Source organism: Accipiter gentilis, chromosome Z (genome assembly GCF_929443795.1).
Source record: "Accipiter gentilis chromosome Z, bAccGen1.1, whole genome shotgun sequence".
NCBI classification, from domain to species: domain Eukaryota; kingdom Metazoa; phylum Chordata; class Aves; order Accipitriformes; family Accipitridae; genus Astur; species Astur gentilis.
The window spans coordinates 49,633,437-49,652,304 of record NC_064919.1 but is presented as its reverse complement, the minus strand read 5'-3'; the positions used below and the strand labels follow the sequence as shown (position 1 = coordinate 49,652,304).

At 38.7% G+C, this 18,868-nt stretch overlaps 1 protein-coding gene across 1 annotated transcript in view; it reads left to right on the top strand.

Moving 5' to 3' along the window:
- The window catches only part of TRPM6 (transient receptor potential cation channel subfamily M member 6), a 73,770-nt gene that overhangs the window by 44,148 nt on the left and 10,754 nt on the right, over positions 1–18,868 (top strand). Inside the window, exons 15-25 of the mRNA XM_049795470.1 lie at positions 286–426; positions 2,162–2,296; positions 3,347–3,627; positions 4,694–4,922; positions 5,499–5,654; positions 8,406–8,540; positions 9,501–9,629; positions 12,398–12,649; positions 13,611–13,785; positions 15,409–15,523; positions 17,249–17,448. Coding sequence (XP_049651427.1) covers positions 286–426; positions 2,162–2,296; positions 3,347–3,627; positions 4,694–4,922; positions 5,499–5,654; positions 8,406–8,540; positions 9,501–9,629; positions 12,398–12,649; positions 13,611–13,785; positions 15,409–15,523; positions 17,249–17,448 — 1,948 coding nt within the window. The remainder of the gene's footprint in view (positions 1–285; positions 427–2,161; positions 2,297–3,346; positions 3,628–4,693; positions 4,923–5,498; positions 5,655–8,405; positions 8,541–9,500; positions 9,630–12,397; positions 12,650–13,610; positions 13,786–15,408; positions 15,524–17,248; positions 17,449–18,868) is intronic.

Below are 18,868 nucleotides of genomic sequence, written 5' to 3'. Positions count from 1 at the left end.
TGTTGAATGCAGCTGGTCTTGTGAACATTACAATATATGTGCCTATGCAATATGGGTGCAGTGGACTGTAGATGTCACACTTTTCAGACTGAAAATGTGGATGTGCCTGTGTTCTTCCTCCTAGGGGAGTTTCATATGCCTAATGAATGTGTGCACTTTCCTGACAGATGGAGGAGCTCTCAGTTGCACCTTCTTCCAGACTCCTCTCATAGTAGTAGGGCTCTGACATGGTTCAACGTTGCGTATAATAGCATCATGAAATGCTTGTGACCTTTGGTGTTTCAGAATACCCTTTCCTTGGATTACAAGATATCACTGATTGATATTGGGCTGGTGATAGAGTACCTCCTTGGTGGAGCTTATCGGAGCAGCTACACAAGGAAGCATTTCCGAATTCTCTACAATGATCTCTACAGAAAACACAAGGTAACTTCTGTGAAATGGCTACTACTGGTCACCAAGAAAAGCCAAAACATGACACCTGAAAATAGCTGAGGTTGTTATTGTGGTTTGTCTGAAGAGTATCAGTTAAATGAATACCACGCTTGTCTGTTTTATGAATCTCTTTGCCAACTGTGGAAAGGTTGCAAATAAAACAGACAAATCTCTCCACAAACTACTCCCTGCCCCCCAGGACCACCAGTGATTGTTAAATTAACTGTTAGTTCAGTAAATTTACCTTTGTGTCCAGCAGCCAGGTTGTGTTCTTTGTCTGTCATCCATGAGTAAAGATCCACAAGGCTGTACCAACCACCATTTCCCTTTTGCGAAGCAGTTGCATGTTTCTGCTCTTGCACCTTGAACCACATCACAGAAATACTGAATTCAACAGGCACTGAACTAGACTTAGAGCATGTCAGGATGGCATAGTGAAGAGCAACGTGGACATCCCTGACCTGAGTTTTGAGCAAATGTTTTATCTTTTAGAAGCAGCTCAGTGCTAGTGGTGCATCTTCCTCCCCAGGCCAATGAGTTGTGTTTGCCTGGAAGAATTTTTTCCGTGATGCACTGGTCATCACACGGGAAGTCTCACGCTCGATGTGCCAGGCTGCACCCATAATGCAGTGGCTTTGTGCAGGCAGAAGGTTATGCTTGGGTATGCATGCCGTTCTGCACCTTCTAGATGCTTGAGGTGTTTCACTGTACAGCACAACATTGTGCCATGTCTGCATTTCTGTAGCATCACCTGTACAAACAAACAAACAAACAAACTGCCTCAGAACAAAACTTGCATTTTCCCCGTTGACTTTTAACTTGGAAACAGCCTAAACTTCTCAATAAATTAGCTGAATATAATTCCCAACAACAGAAGGAGCAGATTTACTACATAAGAATTCTCCCCAGTTTTCACAGTGGAACTGGACTTTGATTAAAGTACTTCCATGTGCTAAAAATCAAACAACAAAAATGTCTCCTTGTCTCCATGTACTGCTTTCATGAGTAATAGAAGAACCTCAGGGTGAGCAGGGAAAATGAGAAGAAATAATGAAAACTGTTACTTGGAGTGAACAGAAACATAGAGACAGAGCTTCCTGTGTGTCACTGTCTTAACACAATGTTTAAAAAGAGATATTTGAGCAGTTGTAACACCCTTCACTGTATCCTCGTGAAATTTGACCTTAACAGGGATGGCTGAAACCACATGAACTAGAACTGCAGGGAAAAGCATTAGTGATTCAGCTGGTAACATTCTTCCCGCTCAGTCAACATTGAACAAAATGCCCAGGTGTGCTAGACATGCCATTCTTTGGAGAAAATGATCAGCAAAAAGTTCAGAGAACTTCTGTCTTTTAAAGGACTTATGGCACTCTTTATTAAGGGTAGGCACTTGGAAGAGCTTCCAGATTGGATGATTCCAATCTGGTGCAAACCCTGTTGTTGTTGTAGATGGTAGATGCTATTGGGGAAATCAATATTTTTAATTTGAAAATTCATATTTTCAAATTCAGAAAAATATATATTTTTTAAATTAGGTGTGACACAGGCTATTTTTTCTGTGATGGTATAAGCTCCAGTGGTAGTTATAGGATTGCTGACTCACTAGTCTTTGAATAGCATCAGTTTATACAGGCACCATTGCAATCAGAGATAAGTAGAGGCAAAATTCATCTCTAATTTGCATTTCTTTCCTTGTGGTTTTTTGGTATGCCTTTGGATCTAGAGAGTGTTCTCCAGCTTTTCCCAGAGCCTTTCTCATTCCCTTCATCAGAGTAATCAAACGGGTAGCAGAATGGGATCTCCTGAAAGTACTTTGCATTCTCAGTTCTTCAGAACAGCACAGCCTTACAAATACAAGGTAATATAATTAATTATTCTAGACTTTGCTTAGGACATATTAGGCTGCTAATAATTTTACTGAGGGATTTTAGACATATGTTGGTCAGGCTGTTAGTTATCATAATTCTACTTAAATTACAGTGGAAGCAATGTTTTATTGCTCACTGTTCATGAAGTACAAGTCTTGCAATTTTAATGTTGAAATCAAGCTCACACTCCTCCTGTGATACTTTTAAGCTTCCATCCATTTGTTGCTAAGAGCTTTTGTTCACTGAAATGTAGTATCACCAAATTTCTGAGCATCAAGCATGGGTGAAAACTCTTCTTATTTGGAAGCAACAGTAGGAATTCTCTTGACTTTCTTAATGTTTCTTCATGATTGCTTATTAAAGTAGCTATAGTAAGCCTGCTAAGAAAAGATACAGTTCTGATATCTGGAAAAATTATGATAGAGTACTTTCTTTCAAAGAAAGAATGTTAAAGAGCAAAGATGGCCACATGTGTATATCTGACAGACAAAACATAAAGCAGAATGAATTTAAATGGCTTTATTGGAATTAGTCTGAGCCAAAATGAAACCATGATAGCAACTTGACAACTTGACTTATACCAGTAAGACTTTTTCTTTGCCTTTAATGGAGAAATATCCAGACAAAAATGTATAGCAAGTTTACATTACAAGTATGGCAAAGAGTGAAAATAATCTTTAAGTATCAAAAGTCTATGGTGTGTGTTTCAGTCTACTGATTGCTTTTTCTCTTGTCATGACACAAATACAAGAAAAGAGTGAAAGTAGGATCTTGGTAACAAGGGGTTTGGGGACTGCCCAAAAGGGGAGGCTATGAGTGGCATGGGTACAGAGCAAGGAGTGGTTTTCCTCCACTAATGTTACCAGCTTCTTAGCATTGGTAATCTGAATGTGATCTTAGCTGTGGTTTATGATTTAAATATCTATAACAGTCAAATAGTTTGGTACTTGCAATTCAGATTTGTGTACAGTTTTATTTACATGAATCTGAACCTCAACCATTCATTGAGATTTTCTTCTTTTTGAAAAACAAATTCATAGGAAAGATCCACTGCTTTCCATAAGTGTAAGAAGAAATCAAAAGAGGATATAAACTTTGCAGAGAATTATGAGTCATCTGGCTTTATCTACCCCTATAACGACCTCCTGGTTTGGGCAGTATTAATGAAAAGGCAAAGGATGGCAATGTTCTTCTGGCAGCATGGAGAGGAAGCCATGGTAAAAGCCGTTGTGGCTTGTAAACTCTACAGGGCGATGGCACATGAAGCTAAACAGAGCAACATGGTGGATGACACTTCAGAAGAACTCAAGAAGTACTCAAAGTATGAGTTCTCCTTTCACTTCAGCTAATAAAGTTCTGCAGTGCTTAGAATGGTTAGATATCTTCCTAATCCACTAAGAATTTGTAAGGTTAGTGGTGCTGTGGACTACAAAGTGTAGAAGAAATACTTTCAGCTGCCCACTCTTCATATTATATAATGGACCTATGTATTGGTGTGCAGTCTGGTCACGAGTTAAAGGAAAGCTATTAGCATGTTATCTAGTTGCATATTTGAAAATTAAAATATAAGTGAGTAATGCATAGCTCACTGTCTGCTAAATGATCAAGTGGAAGATTGAAATTTCCCTTACAGCCTCCCTTCCAGTTCAACTTGTTAAAAAGCCATATGGCACACATGCGTTGGATTTTTCAAATCTGTAATGTGGTAACGAGCAAACTAAAATCAGTGCTTAAATCCTGCTCTGTGTAAGACCTAAAGAAAAATGTATGCTGAAATAACTGAGTGAATAAAAAATGAGGTAGAACAAGAATTTTCTTCAAGTTTATAGTTTCATGTTAGTGCTTTCTAGTAGTTTTTCTTGTTAATGACATATTGTATGCTTTGTGGACATCATGCCTCAGATTCAGAGTACAGTATGATGTACTGTCCTGTTTTGCATGCAGCTCCAAAGCTTAAAGGAAGGTGTATCTTTCTTGAGGTCCCTTACTTACAGAGATTTTTAAGAGCCAGTGTAAAAGAAGAGGCTTTTGCAACTGCCTGCAATGCTTGCCTACAGTGGTGATAAGTCTGTTGTTGAAGGAAATACACAGAACTTTGTAAGGTCCATTTTGATTGCTCAGTGAGATTAAGAACAAAATAAAACAAAAAACCTCTAGAAAACAGAAGGACCCTAAACCTTGTGATTAGGACTAAATAGATTTACTGCTCAAATTATTTTTCACTAGATACTTTGATAAAACAATGGGAAAAATGGGAGAAGGCATACTTACTGAGATTGTTAGCCGAACTTTAGTTAATGGCGTTTTTGAACCAACCTCTTTGCAGCAGTGATTCTGATTTTTGACTGATCCCTGTTATTTTAACTGTTAATTCCTTCCTGCTCTAGGGAATTTGGGCAGCTTGCCTTAGATGTGCTGGAGAAAGCATTCAAACAAAATGAGCAGATGGCCATGAAGTTGCTGACCTATGAACTGAAAAACTGGAGCAACTCTACTTGCTTAAAACTAGCAGTGTCTGTGGGGCTGCGGCCTTTCGTATCCCATACTTGCACACAGATGCTGCTGACTGATATGTGGATGGGACGCCTGAAGATGCGGAAGAACTCCTGGTTTAAAGTAACATCAGTTTAGCTTTTTCTGAGCATTTAGATGCTGTTTAGATACTTTATACATGTCTTTGTGGTTATGAACATTTTTAATGCAGCTTCAGACAAATGTGCTTAAGTATGGATTGAAACGTGCACATCTGGGAGAGAAAAGAAAGATGGGAAGACAGTACTTGCTTCTGGTTTACTTCTTTGCAAAAGCAGCTGTGAGATGACATTAGGAGAATGCATTTCGTGAGGGTTTTTTTGCTGTTCCCATTCTGTCAGCAACCTTCAGTTCCTCCCCACCTGCTCTCACTGCTCTGCATTGCTGGTTCTCCAGCTGAGCTGCTGATGGCAGCTACTGATGCCCTCTGGTCATAGGGAGCCATATCTAAAGTAATCCCAGATACCATGACACTCTTCAAAGCCACAAAACAGTCAAGAGCAACACACTTCTTTGGAGGCTGTAGGAGTGTGATAGAGATTCCCCACACCAGTGGCTCCCTCCCAGGCCAATGGAATTGCACTGGGTTTGTGCATGGCTGACTATGGCCTCAGGTGTATGCTATCACTGCTAAATTAATTTCCTGAATCTCTCTTTTAGGTCATTATGAGTATTCTCCTGCCTCCCACCATCTTGATGCTGGAGTTTAAAAGCAAGGCAGAAATGTCTCATGTACCTCAGTCTCAAGACTTCCACCAGTTCACATGGTATCATGGGGATCAAAGCCCAACCAGCACTAAAGATGCCTTATCTCTGGTTAGTCTGCAATGTTCAGTCATTTATGTGTCAAGGTCTGTCTGTTTACCACAGTATAATCCTGTGGAGTGAGGAGAAGGTGATCAGCTGGAAGTGTCAGGGCCCAGTTCTCAGGAAGTAGGTATTTGATCCCTGTTTTGGATACAGACTGAAGTGACCTTGGACAATTCACTTCATCTGTCCTGGGTGTCATTTCTGTGCTGGTCATAATGAGAAAATCCTTCCCAACCTCACAGAAGTATAATGAGATTATAATTATCCGTCAGTTACGCAGTTATTTTAGGGCACAAAGTCTATTCAAGCTGCAGATAAATACCTATGCAATCTTGTATACCAAATAGTCTAAGAATGTTTTTATATCATACACAAAATCATAGCCATAAAACTCAATTCAGGTTGCCCAGTTTTGCTGTCCAAAGCAGGGAAACAGCAGAACTGAGGCAGGCCAGGTCTCATCCTCTCCAGCTCACTCCTTCCTTCTGCTCTGCCTGGCCAGTAGCATCTGCCCCATGTCTCAGCCGCAGCCTCTCCTCCTCTCCATGGCCATCCTTCACGCTTAGTCTCTCCTTCAGATTTTGTTTCCTGAATTACACCATAGCCCTTCCAGAGGTCTAGCTCCTGCCCTACTTGTTGAAAAACACAGTATCTCTACTCCTGCATCGCTTGAGCCTAGCAGAGATGCCATTTAAAGCACAAGAGAAGCACTGTGCTTTTGGTTTAGTCACCTGAACCGAGTCCTGGAACACTCTGCAGGGACCTGTGGTTGTGCAAAAGTCCTTCTTAGGCCTGTCTGTGGGGAGTCTCCAGCATAGGTGAAGTCTTTGCCTTTTAAGATTTGAATTCCCCCAGACTTCCGCTAAGCAGAATTGCCTGTCCTTTCTTTTTCTCATTCTCCACAAAGCATTCCTTAAACTGAAAATTTTCAAATGTTTTCAGTCTGAGGTAGACAGCAGACACAGAGAATTTCCATCCAAAGAGGTAAATGTTGGTGAGGTGCTAACAAATGAAAACGGGATTGTCAAGTGAGAGCTGTCAGGCAGTCTTTTTTGCTCTGCTTGTCTTACAGCGCATAAGTATTGTAGATTGCTTGGGACCTTCTCAGTTAACTTTCAATTTGTGTAAAATGAAAGACTGCAGATTGTCTTTGAGGGCTTTTGCAGCAGCATGGTAGGCTTGTCAATGCCACGCTTGTGTTTTCTCTCTCTGATGCAAAAAAATGCTCAAAGCCATTATATCCTGCAGTGCCTGTCTAATATAGTCAGTTCAAAAATGCTTTTTATGGTGTTAGGTAACAGCTATCATACAGAGGACAAGCCAATTGTAATTATTTGCAGTAGGACCACCACCTGCAGTCTGGTAGAAGGCAACACAGCAATGTGCGTAAGCACTTTTCTGACCTGCCTCAGACATGCTGCTTCCTTCCTGTGCTAGCAATAAGCTTAACTTCTGATTGTATCTAATATAGTGTTGTTTAAAACAAAGGGCTGAGCTACTGCTTTTTCTTAAATACTCTGATATGAAGTATTATAGAAGAATATACAGAAAATTTCAACAGTGTACATGTGCCATATAGAGCATCTTTCACACAAAGTCATAAATTCCAGTGACCTGCTACAGCTGGAAATTACACTCTTTCATGGGACAAATTCTCTCCTTCACCTCGGAGGATCTGGTGTTAACATGCTGGGATGATTCTGTGTATCAAATTCTCTGGTTTAGCACTTCTCTGAGTCTAGTGTGATAAAAAAAAATCAGTTTTCCCCTGATAACCCAAGGAAATGTTGTGTAGTAGGGGTAAATATGTCATATAAAAGTTCTATACTGCAGATGTATAGTAGCAGTAGGTTTTAGCATTGATTTTAGCTAAGGCAATTGGCCAGCATTGAAACAAAACTGAACAAGGTAGTCTGGTTCCCTCAGCCTTGCCCAAGTATTAGCTATTTATCGTTTCCCCAGGCCTCTCTCCTTCATCTCTGGAAACTCCTTTAAGCACCTTCTGGTTTTGTCAGTTGCCCGCTGCTCTGTGTCTGCAATTCTTCTTAGGCTTCAGTGGCAATCAGAGGGGTACTCAGACAAATGTCAAACTTTGGATACAGAATCAAGTGTGTTTGCCTTTTTGTTTTTATTTTACTGAACATAATAAAGAAGTTACCTGTATTTTTTGTAGGCAGATCTTTGCAAGAGAGTACTTACTTCATCCTCATCTTCATATCAGGCATACAATACATCAAAGGAAGCAATTAGATTCTGTATTTAGAATTTCACTGTCTTGACATTTTCTGTGCGACTGTATACATGAGCAGAAATAGAAATGGGATGCTTATTCCCTTATTTCAGAATGTGCCACGGTTGTCAGTGGAGTTCTAGCTAACACAGTTATGTCATATTGGGAGTTGTTATTTACCTGTATTTCACAGATGGGGAAAGTGAGACATAGAGTGATTAAGTGACTTTGCTTAAAGACTTAATGAAATGTGTGGCAGAAACAGGAGTGGATTCAGGTCTGGTGATGCCCAGTCCACTGCCTGTGGTCATAAGAGCAAACTCTAAATGAGTATTTATAGTGGAAAAGTGTGCATGTTAATTGTTGCAAATGAGATGGCTGTAACCAGACAAAATCAAGCTACGCTAGTGGTTTGTATATTCAGAACAAAGCTTAAATATCTGTGCCTGTCTACCCTCTAACATGACACAACCTTTGCAATCATAGACCATGGTTTCTTACTTTTAAAATTCTGTTTCCTTTTAAAGAAAGATTATGATGTGGAGAAGGTTGCCCAGAAGTCTGATGAAAGCCAAGTAGATGGTGGACAAGGAAACCTGCCTGGCACTAGAAAAATCTATGAGTTCTACAACGCACCAATTGTCAAGTTCTGGTTTCACACGGTTGGTCATCATGTTAGAACTCAGATTGCCAAAACCTTCCTTTGGTCCTTCAAATACTGCTTGATGCTGCTTTTACTTTGCCTGGCATGGATTTGCAGCCACTTAGTGGTTCTGCTAAAATCATGCAGCTGCAGAGAGAGAGAGAGAGAGAGAGAGAGAGAGAGAGAACAATTATAAGGAACTAAAGAAAAACCTGAGCACAGCTTTTTACAGTGGTTAATTGCACATGTAGAAATAAATTTGAAGCTGGCCTTAAATACCTCACAGATATTCGTGTCCCTTTCTTTATGAACTGTTTCTGAAGGAGTGAATATTAATATATAGGATATCATTTGCTATAGAGAAATATGCATTTATTAAATTAATTTTGGTAACTAGCCCTGTGTCAGTAGAGCTTAGGATATTCAAGATCAGGCTGCCTGTCGGGTCAGACCACCATGTACATAAAATGTTGCTCCTTTAACAGGACTGCTTTATAAGTTAATCTATTATCTCAGATATATTTATAGCGTGTGCTGGTACCTTTAAAATATGTGCTTTCCACCTAATACTGTTCTTCCTGTGTTTTGGAAGGCACTGATTAACCAGCAGTGATTCCTATAGCTTCGAGAATGGTTACTTGCTCCCATGGAAGGATAGGATAAAAGCATGGCACTGCCTTTACATTCAAGTAACGGTTGTGCAGATAAAATTCTGTCTCATATATGGGTTTGGGGCCTAGGTGAACAAGCACTGCAATAGTTTGTCTTCTGCTCCCATTTTTTCAGGACTAAAGCACCAATTTCCAAATGATGTTTAAGGATATTCCCATAAAAATACTTTGGAGAACTGGAGGAAAGATTTTGGGTTCAAAAATCTGACATTTGAATACATATAAATAGGCTAATCACCTGTTAATATGTTTGCAGAAACTTGTTAGAGATTTTTGTGCATATGGATTATATACCATGTGTTTTGTAGATGGCATACATGGCGTTTCTCATGCTCTTCACTTACACCGTGTTGGTGAAGATGGAACCAAGACCAAGTGTGCAAGAGTGGCTTGTTATCATTTATGTTTTCAGCACTGCTATTGAAAAAGTCAGGGAGGTAAGCTTTTCCATTCACACTTCTCAACTACAGAGGATATATTATAAACCAGAGAATACCTTAAACTGAAGAATGTGAAATCCTGCATTCTTTTTGCAGAGAATTTAGCAAAGGAAAGAATTATACAGGGCATTTATTTCTGAGAAGTCTTTTGTTTGAAGACCATTACTTGGGCTTTGAAAATGCATCTTAAAGTTTGTCCTTAAAGCTCTATTTTTCTGTATAAAGCCAGTGGTAATGTGTAGTCACTTGAGAGTGATTGTGCTGAATTGAAATTTGGAGCCCCAGTGTAGGCACCTGTTTTGATACTGAAAAGTCAGTTGAAGAAACTCTCTAAGACTTGTTTTGGAGTTTTAGAAAGCAGGCATTCTTTATTGCAGCGCTGGATGCACAGGACATAATTCCATCTAGCATGCATGCCAAAGCTTCAGCACAAACAGGTTTTATGGAGTAACTAATTACATATTAATCAGATTAGTATACATATACATAAAAATTATTGTGACTGATTATCATAGTACTGCCTACATCCGATCATGCGCAATGGTTCTTCATTTGAGTCGAAGGGCTGCTTTTGTGACCACCGACCCATTTGAAGTTCTGTTGGCTGACCTTCAATCTTTGTTCGTCATTCTTGTTCTTTGATCTTGGAGCTTAACATGGTTTCAGTCACATATGGTCAGTTTCAATATTATTCTTATCTAATGTACAGGAACATCCAGTCATAAGAGCAAAGAACTGTAAAACTTATGAGTAACTACCTCTACTAGTTAATTACCTGGCTACACTTTTGTCTATTGTTTCAATCATAGTGTTAGTATAAGTTTTTTAATAATTATTTACCAAATCTCACCTTTACAGTCATCTAGCAGCAAACCAGTTTCCACGGCTGGTACAAAATATTAAAATCATAAAAAATTTTAGACATACCATACAGAATGTATGGACATATGCTATCGGTTTCTTAATTTTTTTGACTGGACCATTAGGTTTCTTACAATGTATATGGAATTTGTCTTTAGATATTTACTTTCAGCGTGGACATTGTTATCAATTAAAAGGTGTTATATGTAGAATAATCTATGGGTCTCCATCAAGTCTAACTGACCCTCTATAAACAAAACTGGAAAAAACCCACCATCAACTTTTAGTGCTGGTTTCACTGAACGTGGAAAAATTATATTCCAATCAAAATTAATTGCAATTATTTGCAGTTGATTAGATCCAAGCTTCTGAACACAACTTGCAATCCAAACCTGAGGTTGGGGACAAAGGCAGCTATGTGTTTCCCAAATTATTGTATCTGGTCAGACATATCTTCACTGTAGGATCAGCACATAGTAAACAATAGTAGTGTGAATTGTCTTTTATATGACATTTGAAATGCTGTACTTTTAGAGGAATAAAACTGCAGAAAAGCAGTCACAGTTCTGAGTGAAGGATGCTGTTACAACAGATCACTCAGAAGACTGTGACATCAGTATGAGAGAGGTGAAGGATTTCAAGGGGCAGCAGAAATACTGGGAATATATTGAAGCTTGAACAAACATGCAAGTTCTGTGGCTGCATGAGATAAAATTGAAAAAACCTACACAAGGATTGTGTAATTGAGAAAAAAAGTTGAATGTGAAAGAGCAAGCACTTTGGAAATCAATGTTGTGCTGTTGCATTGTATTGATGGTGGAACAGTGGAAACATCAGCTCTTCAGCTCTTCCTTCTAGCATTAACATTCATAGGAGACTTTGAGATTCGTGTCTTCTACTTGATTTTCTTTGTCCATGTACTAGTTCTGGTCTGCTGGCAAAGACTTTGTAGGACACTGTGTCTTACACGTGCAGCTAATTAACTGCTGAGAGCCTTGTTTTATATAATTGCAAGACTCTGTTTCTCTAGATTGTATCAACTAATTGTTAAAGCCTTAGGCCCTGATCCTGCAACTAGTTCCTCATGTGAGTTAGTCCAGCTGTATTGAGTAGGATCACTTGTTTACATTAATGTGTTCATATGCATAAATTCTTGCAGAATGAGGGCGTAACATTTCAAAATCTCTCCTTTGCTTGGTACTTATCAGTGTGATCTTACATAGCACTGCATAATTGGCCTCACTTGCACAATGTGCAAAGGTTTTATTTATGGCGTCCCAAAGATTCCACTTCACACATTTGCTCAGTGAAGCTTAAAATCCCTTTGGGGCACCTCACAGTTCAGGGATTGAATATTTCATTCTTTACCTTGCTAGTTGCCAGCAGTCCTTTTTTTAGCATGTCCTTGGTGGAATACAAGGATCTTTCTTTATATTTTCAATCTGAAAGAAAAGGCATTCGTTATTTTCCCATCAGCAAGGTTAGATTAGTACTTTCCATGACTTAGGGGCTTTTGAAAGGGCTGTTGCAGGTTGTGACCATTCCTCTAGAATAAATGCTTGTTAATTTATAATGATATGTAGGCATAACAGTTCTATATTGGCTGCTCTTTTGTGCTGAGGAATGTGCTCTTTAGTGAATGGGTTCAGGCTCAGAATCCATTTTTCCTTAGAAAGAGCTATCCTATTTGGTATGGCATACTTGAGCAATACAACACTATAAGTATAAACCTCAATGAACTGTGAATGGCAATATGCAGTACACAGGCCTGCAAAAAAAAAAAAAGGAAAAAAATTATACATTCCCAAATATCATGAAACAGTTCAGACAGAAAAGGTTAAAGAAAGTATCTGTGATTTTAATGGAGTTTCTTTGTTTGTTTGTTTTTCCCACATTCTACTCAGGTATTTATCTCAGAACCTGGAAAATTCCGCCAAAAAGTGAAGGTTTGGGTTTCTGAATACTGGAATTTTACTGATTCTATAGCTATCATCCTGTTTATGATTGGTTTTGGCTTGCGCTGGTCCGACCCTCCTGTTCAAACTGCAGGGAGGCTACTTTACTGCTTGGATATAATATTTTGGTATGCTCGGCTCCTTGATCTTTTTGCTGTGAATCAGCATGCTGGCCCATACCTGACAATGATTGGAAAAATGGTAAGTATTATGCTTTGGAGCAATATTTTTGTAGTTAAGGCATTTGTTGAGAAATGTATAAAGGTCAGAAGTGACAGAAAAGAATGATGGTCAAAGGAGAAGTCACCCAGTAATTCCTAGTGAATGTATTACCTGAAAATACCATGTCTTTTTTCTGTTTGTGAGTTGACCAAAATCAATTTCACTTCTCTCTAATTTATTCATTATTTGAATTTATTCACAAAAGCCATTTTTGCTTCGTTCCTTAGAGAAGGGTTGCATTTGAGTTGAGTTTCTGATCCAACTTGATAATAGGAGAAAGAAAAATCACTGTGTCTTGCAGACGGGCTCGCTACTGTAGATAATTCCCCTAGCTCTTGGAAACTGTCTCATTATTATTTTACATTTTGATTCAAATAATTATATCCCATTTTAGCAGGCAAAATTTCTCTGAGATCAAAGTTAATTTTTTTTCTCTTTTGGTATAAGAACTGCTGCTGAACTGCTGCTTAGTCTTTAGGGACATCTGCAGATTCCCACTGTAATTTCCCTCAGTTATTGGGAAGTATCTTATTAATGCTTTTATATTCTGTCTTGCATAGTAATTCCAATTCAGTGTTAGAAGGCAAAATAATTTTCACTGCTATTTCTTGCTCTCAGTTTGGAAGAAATACTACTGAGGAAAAGCACCATCATAAGTTCTCTGCATTTTTCAAATCTTGCTTAAGATCTTAAGAGGGAATTGAGAGGCAAGCAGGACTTGTGGCCTTTTTGGTCCAGGGTGACTTTAACCTCTATAAAATACTTGGGTAGTCCAGGTCATAGAAATAATTATTATTTTTTTCCTTCAGCATATTAGATTATTAGCCCTGGTTTTATATTCTGACTTGTAAAAACAGTGATTAATACTCTTCCCTAAAGTGTATGTCTCCTTTACATATCATTAACACAGCTAATTCTTTCATTCAAACATGTCTTCCAGACAGCAAACATGTTCTACATTGTGGTCATGATGGCCATAGTCTTGTTGAGTTTTGGAGTGTCACGAAAGGCAATCCTTTCACCAGAGGAGCCTCCTTCTTGGACTCTGGCACGAGATATTGTATTTCAGCCCTACTGGATGATGTTTGGTGAGGTCTATGCTGGAGAAATAGATGGTGGGTAATTTTCATAGTACAACCTAACAGCTTGAATCTAATGCCTACTTTGGGCTACTAGACTTTTGATTACATATTGAGTCTATTCTTTCTCAAACAATTTTGATTCCAGAATATATGTGTCCTTAATGAGTAATACTGCATGAATAAATGTGAGAATATTAGTTTCTTTGTTAAAAATAAAGATTAAGGTTTAAACCTTCAAATTTAGCTTTTCAAATGAAGTATATTGCAAAGCTCAGAGCAAAGCACATAGGAACTAATACTAAGCTATTTCATGGTCAGGGGATCTGGCAGTGAAATAACTTTCCAATTAGGCGAATCCAAAGCTGCTGATCTCTTGGAGAGAAGACTACAAAGTTGCCTTAAAGGAAGAAAGACTAAAAGGAAAACAAAAAAGGAAAAATAAGAAAGAAAAATTATTTTTCACCATAATAAGGGTTACCTGGTATCATTCTTAAATAGATAAAACAGTTGAACATAGGGAAAACAGAACCAATCAATGTAAATCAGAAAAAATTTATATTTTGATTATGGCTTTGACCTTGGCTCAGTAAGAGAGAACCAGGCACTCCAGGAGGTATTTCAGCATTACAGATGGAAGGCATTCTCATGCTGCTAAGTGATGGGTAAAACAGTCCCTAAAATAGAAAAGTAGGTATGCAAATAGATACAGTTATTTAAGATAACTGTATCTAAGTTATCTATATTTAAGATACAGTTCAGCAGAGACCTGATTCATTAAAATAATTTAAGATGTTGCATCCATTATTATTGCTGAAACAGTCACATGATTGCTATGTATTTTAGTTATATTAAGTCAGAATTCTTTAAATGAAAGCATACTCTTAACTTTCACAGTTTAATCCATTTAATCACTTATTAATGCTAAACCTTTAGAAATTTGATACTTCCCAAATAAATCTATGATTTCTCTAATGACTCTTTATGCTGTGGAATATGTCCTGAATTTAGGGCTTGTACCTTATAAATGTGTTTTAAAATTTCCTCAAACGTGATATTTGCGTAAAAATTATAAGGACTGAAAAGTATTTATTTTGACAGTTTAAAAATATTAAGATCCCTTAATTTCTATGATTTGTTGCTTTGTCTCACAAACATTTGTAGCCATATATCCTTTTGCACATGAGTTAATGTGATCTTACTGAAGCTCTGAAGGAATAACACTCCAGTACTGATAAAGCAGCCCTTGCGCTGTATCCTTTCCACAGTGGAATCAGTGAAAACTTTTCCAATTGCTTTAAGGATCAAAGATTTGTATTTCAGTTTACTTGAGTGTATGCCTTCTCTCAAATACATTTCAGCTGCATTATTTTTCTCTTTAACAAAAAGTCGGGGTGACTGGCATAAGAATGGATATGTATGAAATGATGTCTACAGTTTATGAATTGCAATGGAAACTATGGGGGAGTAGTACCATGAAGAGGTCTCAGATCTCTTTTATGTGGAATTAGACTTTTTAGTTGGAATTTTAGTATGTATCTCCATGCAAGTAATGAGGACTATTCTGTTTCTTGCTGGGGCAAATGACAAGCACATGCCATTGTTGTGCTCTGCTCTGATTTCCATGCTAACCATTCTCTGTATGTCCTTCAATTTCAGTCTGTGAAACCAATGAAGACTGTCCTCCTGGCTCCTTCCTCACGCCGTTCCTCCAAGCTGTCTACCTATTTGTGCAGTACATCATCATGGTCAACTTGCTTATTGCTTTCTTTAAGTAGGTACCATGGTATATTACTACAAAAGCAAAAGCAACTAATACTTGTTCTGCCAACACTTCTGCAAAAGCCTTTCACCAAAAACGCCACAGCAGGGGCATGTTGATGGTGGTTGTTACCCCATCTTCCATGGGGATCCAGTGAATAAAAAAAGAATGGTGGAGGTAAGAGGGTGGGAGGAAGGGGATGGTGAGCAGACACCTAAACTGTTTTGCCATTTAAACAGAGTCTGACTCTGTGAAAGTGGACAACTCCAGCTGGCAAACTAACAACATTAATTCAGCTCTGAAGTAGTTTGTCCATTGTTCGTGGAAGTTGTATTTGTTGTGCTGAGAGCCTATATAAAGTTCATCATAGGGTAGCCCAAGGTTTAAATTGACAGATAAGTGGAGAAGGTATTCAAGGGAAGAGGATAATGACTTTGTAGGAGCATGCTCTTCCTTTAGGAAATAATTTGAAAATTCCTGTTGTTTGGTGCAATTTGATATGTTCTAGACTGAAATCTAACTGTAGTGTTTTTAACTATCTGCTTTTTAATGTCTGTTGCCTGGGTAGGAAGGCTCTTTATAGTAATTCTGTAGTAATTAATAGTAATTCCATAATATTTAATCAGTATCTTTATAGTAATTCTGACCTTTAAAGTTTTAACAGGGAAACCTTTGTAGTAGCTCAAGTTCTGTAAAATATTAGTAAAGAGCAGTCTAACCCAAATAGTTAATTGTTATTTCCTAGAGTTCTAGTATTTCTGGGGAAGAAAAAGTCAGCTGTAGGTTAAAAAAATTAAGATGAAGAAATGTAGTGATTAATATTCAAAAAACCTGAATGATCAAGACTCATCCTATTCCCACTTCCAATTAGAAATCCCTTTCCTGAAATTGTGGCAAGGCATCTTTTTTTTTTTTTTTTTTTTTTTTTTTTTGTAATACACAGCTGTGAAATTGTAATTTGAATTATTTCTAGATTTAAACCTTCAGCAATAATGATATGTTAAATCTTCTGCCTAGCGATTTGATTGTTCCAGAAGTGGGACCAAAAATGGGTATGAGCAATATATTTAATTATGCTCCCAGAAGCAAAGCTGATGTTTTTGTGATTATATGCAGTCTGTGTAGTATGACAGTGCAACTGAAATTACAGTGCCAGAAACCACAAAGTTGCTTTCCTGTGCTTGGTTCTATGATAGTAGATACAGGAAATTATTCAGTGCAACAACAGTCACTTTTAGTAATATAACAGCTCCAAAGAGTACCCTGCAGAAGAATTGCTCATGTAGCTGTGTCTTGCAGCAAGTATTTTGTTTAGGGGGAGTGCACAGAACCATTTTGTTAACAGTCTTCCCTTAGCCTGACTCCTACATTTAATCCAGTCCAAAGAGGCAGACAATGTTGAATTCTCAGTTAGGCTATGTATTAAAGTTTAAATAATCTGGCGGAGATTTCAAAGCCACTTCAGGGATACTTTTTTGCCCAGTTCCCATTAATGTGAATGGGAATTGGATCTCCAAATCCGTTAGGCAGCTTTGAAGATCTCATTCTCAGTGCACTAGCTGCAGGCACATGCTGCTGCTTTGTTAAATGAAAGTTGCTAAGCTGATTTACCTCGCTGGAGGGATGGGACTTTTCTTCAGTGTCACATTAGATCTGTAGACAAGCATCTTGTGCTGTATTGGGAGTATTCCTCACAGGAGTGTTTTACCCCCATCCCCCCTCTATCTTTCTTCTCAGTAACGTTTATTATGATTTGAAATCCATATCAAACAAGCTCTGGAAGTACAACCGGTACCGCTACATTATGACCTACCATGAGAAGCCATGGCTGCCCCCACCATTCATCCTCCTGAGCCACATTGGACTTCTGATAAACCGCATCTTCCACCATCGGCCCCCAAATGAGCTGGATCAAGAGGAAGGTGACGTTGGACTAAGTAAGCAGAGCTAAGCTGGGGACTAGAAGAAATAGTTCATGAGGAATGTTTTGCCAGCCTCCCATCACTTTGTAGCTCAGTTCCTCAAAAAAAAAAAAAAAAAAAAAAAATTCGCTGGGTAGGAGGCTGTTTTTATTTGCAAAACTGAATTTAACCTGCTTGTCTGAGAGCTCTTGTAGGAAAAAGTGACTGTGACTAGGGGAATGCTTTGCTTTGTATGTAGCTTTTGCTGTGCTACATACTATGCATCAGTCAAAATACATCACAACTCTGAGCTGAAATAAATAAAGTGACAGCAACTTACTCTGTAGGAATGAAAAGCCTTATTTTGAAAGAAAGTAAACAATACTGGAGGTACACATTTCTGTATGTTTGTCCTGAAAAGACCAACAATTCATTTTTAATTGCCCAGAGAAAGTAGCCACAGAGGAGATCCAGTGATGGGAGATGCAGAGAGAGAGAGCATAGATAGGGGCCTCCCGCCTCCATGCTGCATCCTTGCCTTTGTGCACTGGCTCATCACTGCACCTTAAGCCCACCTCCTTCACCCTTCCCAACCTGGATTTCTCCATCTCAGGGTCCTTCCTAATGACTTTTTCAGGCAATGCCAGTTCCCTGTCCTACTGTCACCAGCTCCTGCAGCTCTGCCAGGAGCAGCCCTAGCCGTTGCAGGGAGGGGACCACAAGATGTTGGGGTGGGAATGACTACTCAGTAGTGGGGCTTGGTGGTTGGTGGGGTGAGGCAGGGGAATGGGAAACAAGAAGAGTCTGGTGGCTGTAACCTTACCTAAAAAAACATAGGGGAACGTTGGTGCGTAGTATTATATGGCCTCATCCTTTCTGATGCAATGTACATCCTTGATGCCTAATAACAGAGGTGAGCAGACCGTGCGTGGGTTATGCTCCACTTAGAATTTTCTCTGCTGAACATGAATCCCTGAAGATCTGGCAAGCTCACAGGTGGTTACAGAGTTAAAAAATGGGCTTAACTAATCAAAGCTGAGCTGCTTTACTCCTGCTGCCAGGCTCAGCTCATCTATCATGACTAGATACATCAGCCTGCCTTTGAAGTACTGCTGTTTATTTTATATGCATGCATAGTATAAGTCACTGACATAGCATAGAGAGTGTTTTTCTTGTAAGGTGTATTAGGCGCAAGGAAAACCAAAACACTGCTTAGCACATCTAAAAGTCCTTGGATAGAAGAGGGCTTATGCCTTGCCTACACTTTTCTCAGAAGGAGACTTTTTTCTGTTTATGTACTTTTGTGTCCCTTTTCTATATGCCTATGCATTGCTTGATAATTACTTCATAAGTTTCTTCTGCTTAAATTTTGGTGTGGTTAGAATTAACTGGTTTTAGCAATGAGGATCCAGTGCCACCCTGTGGAAAATCGATGAAAGTACCAAGATACAGAGAG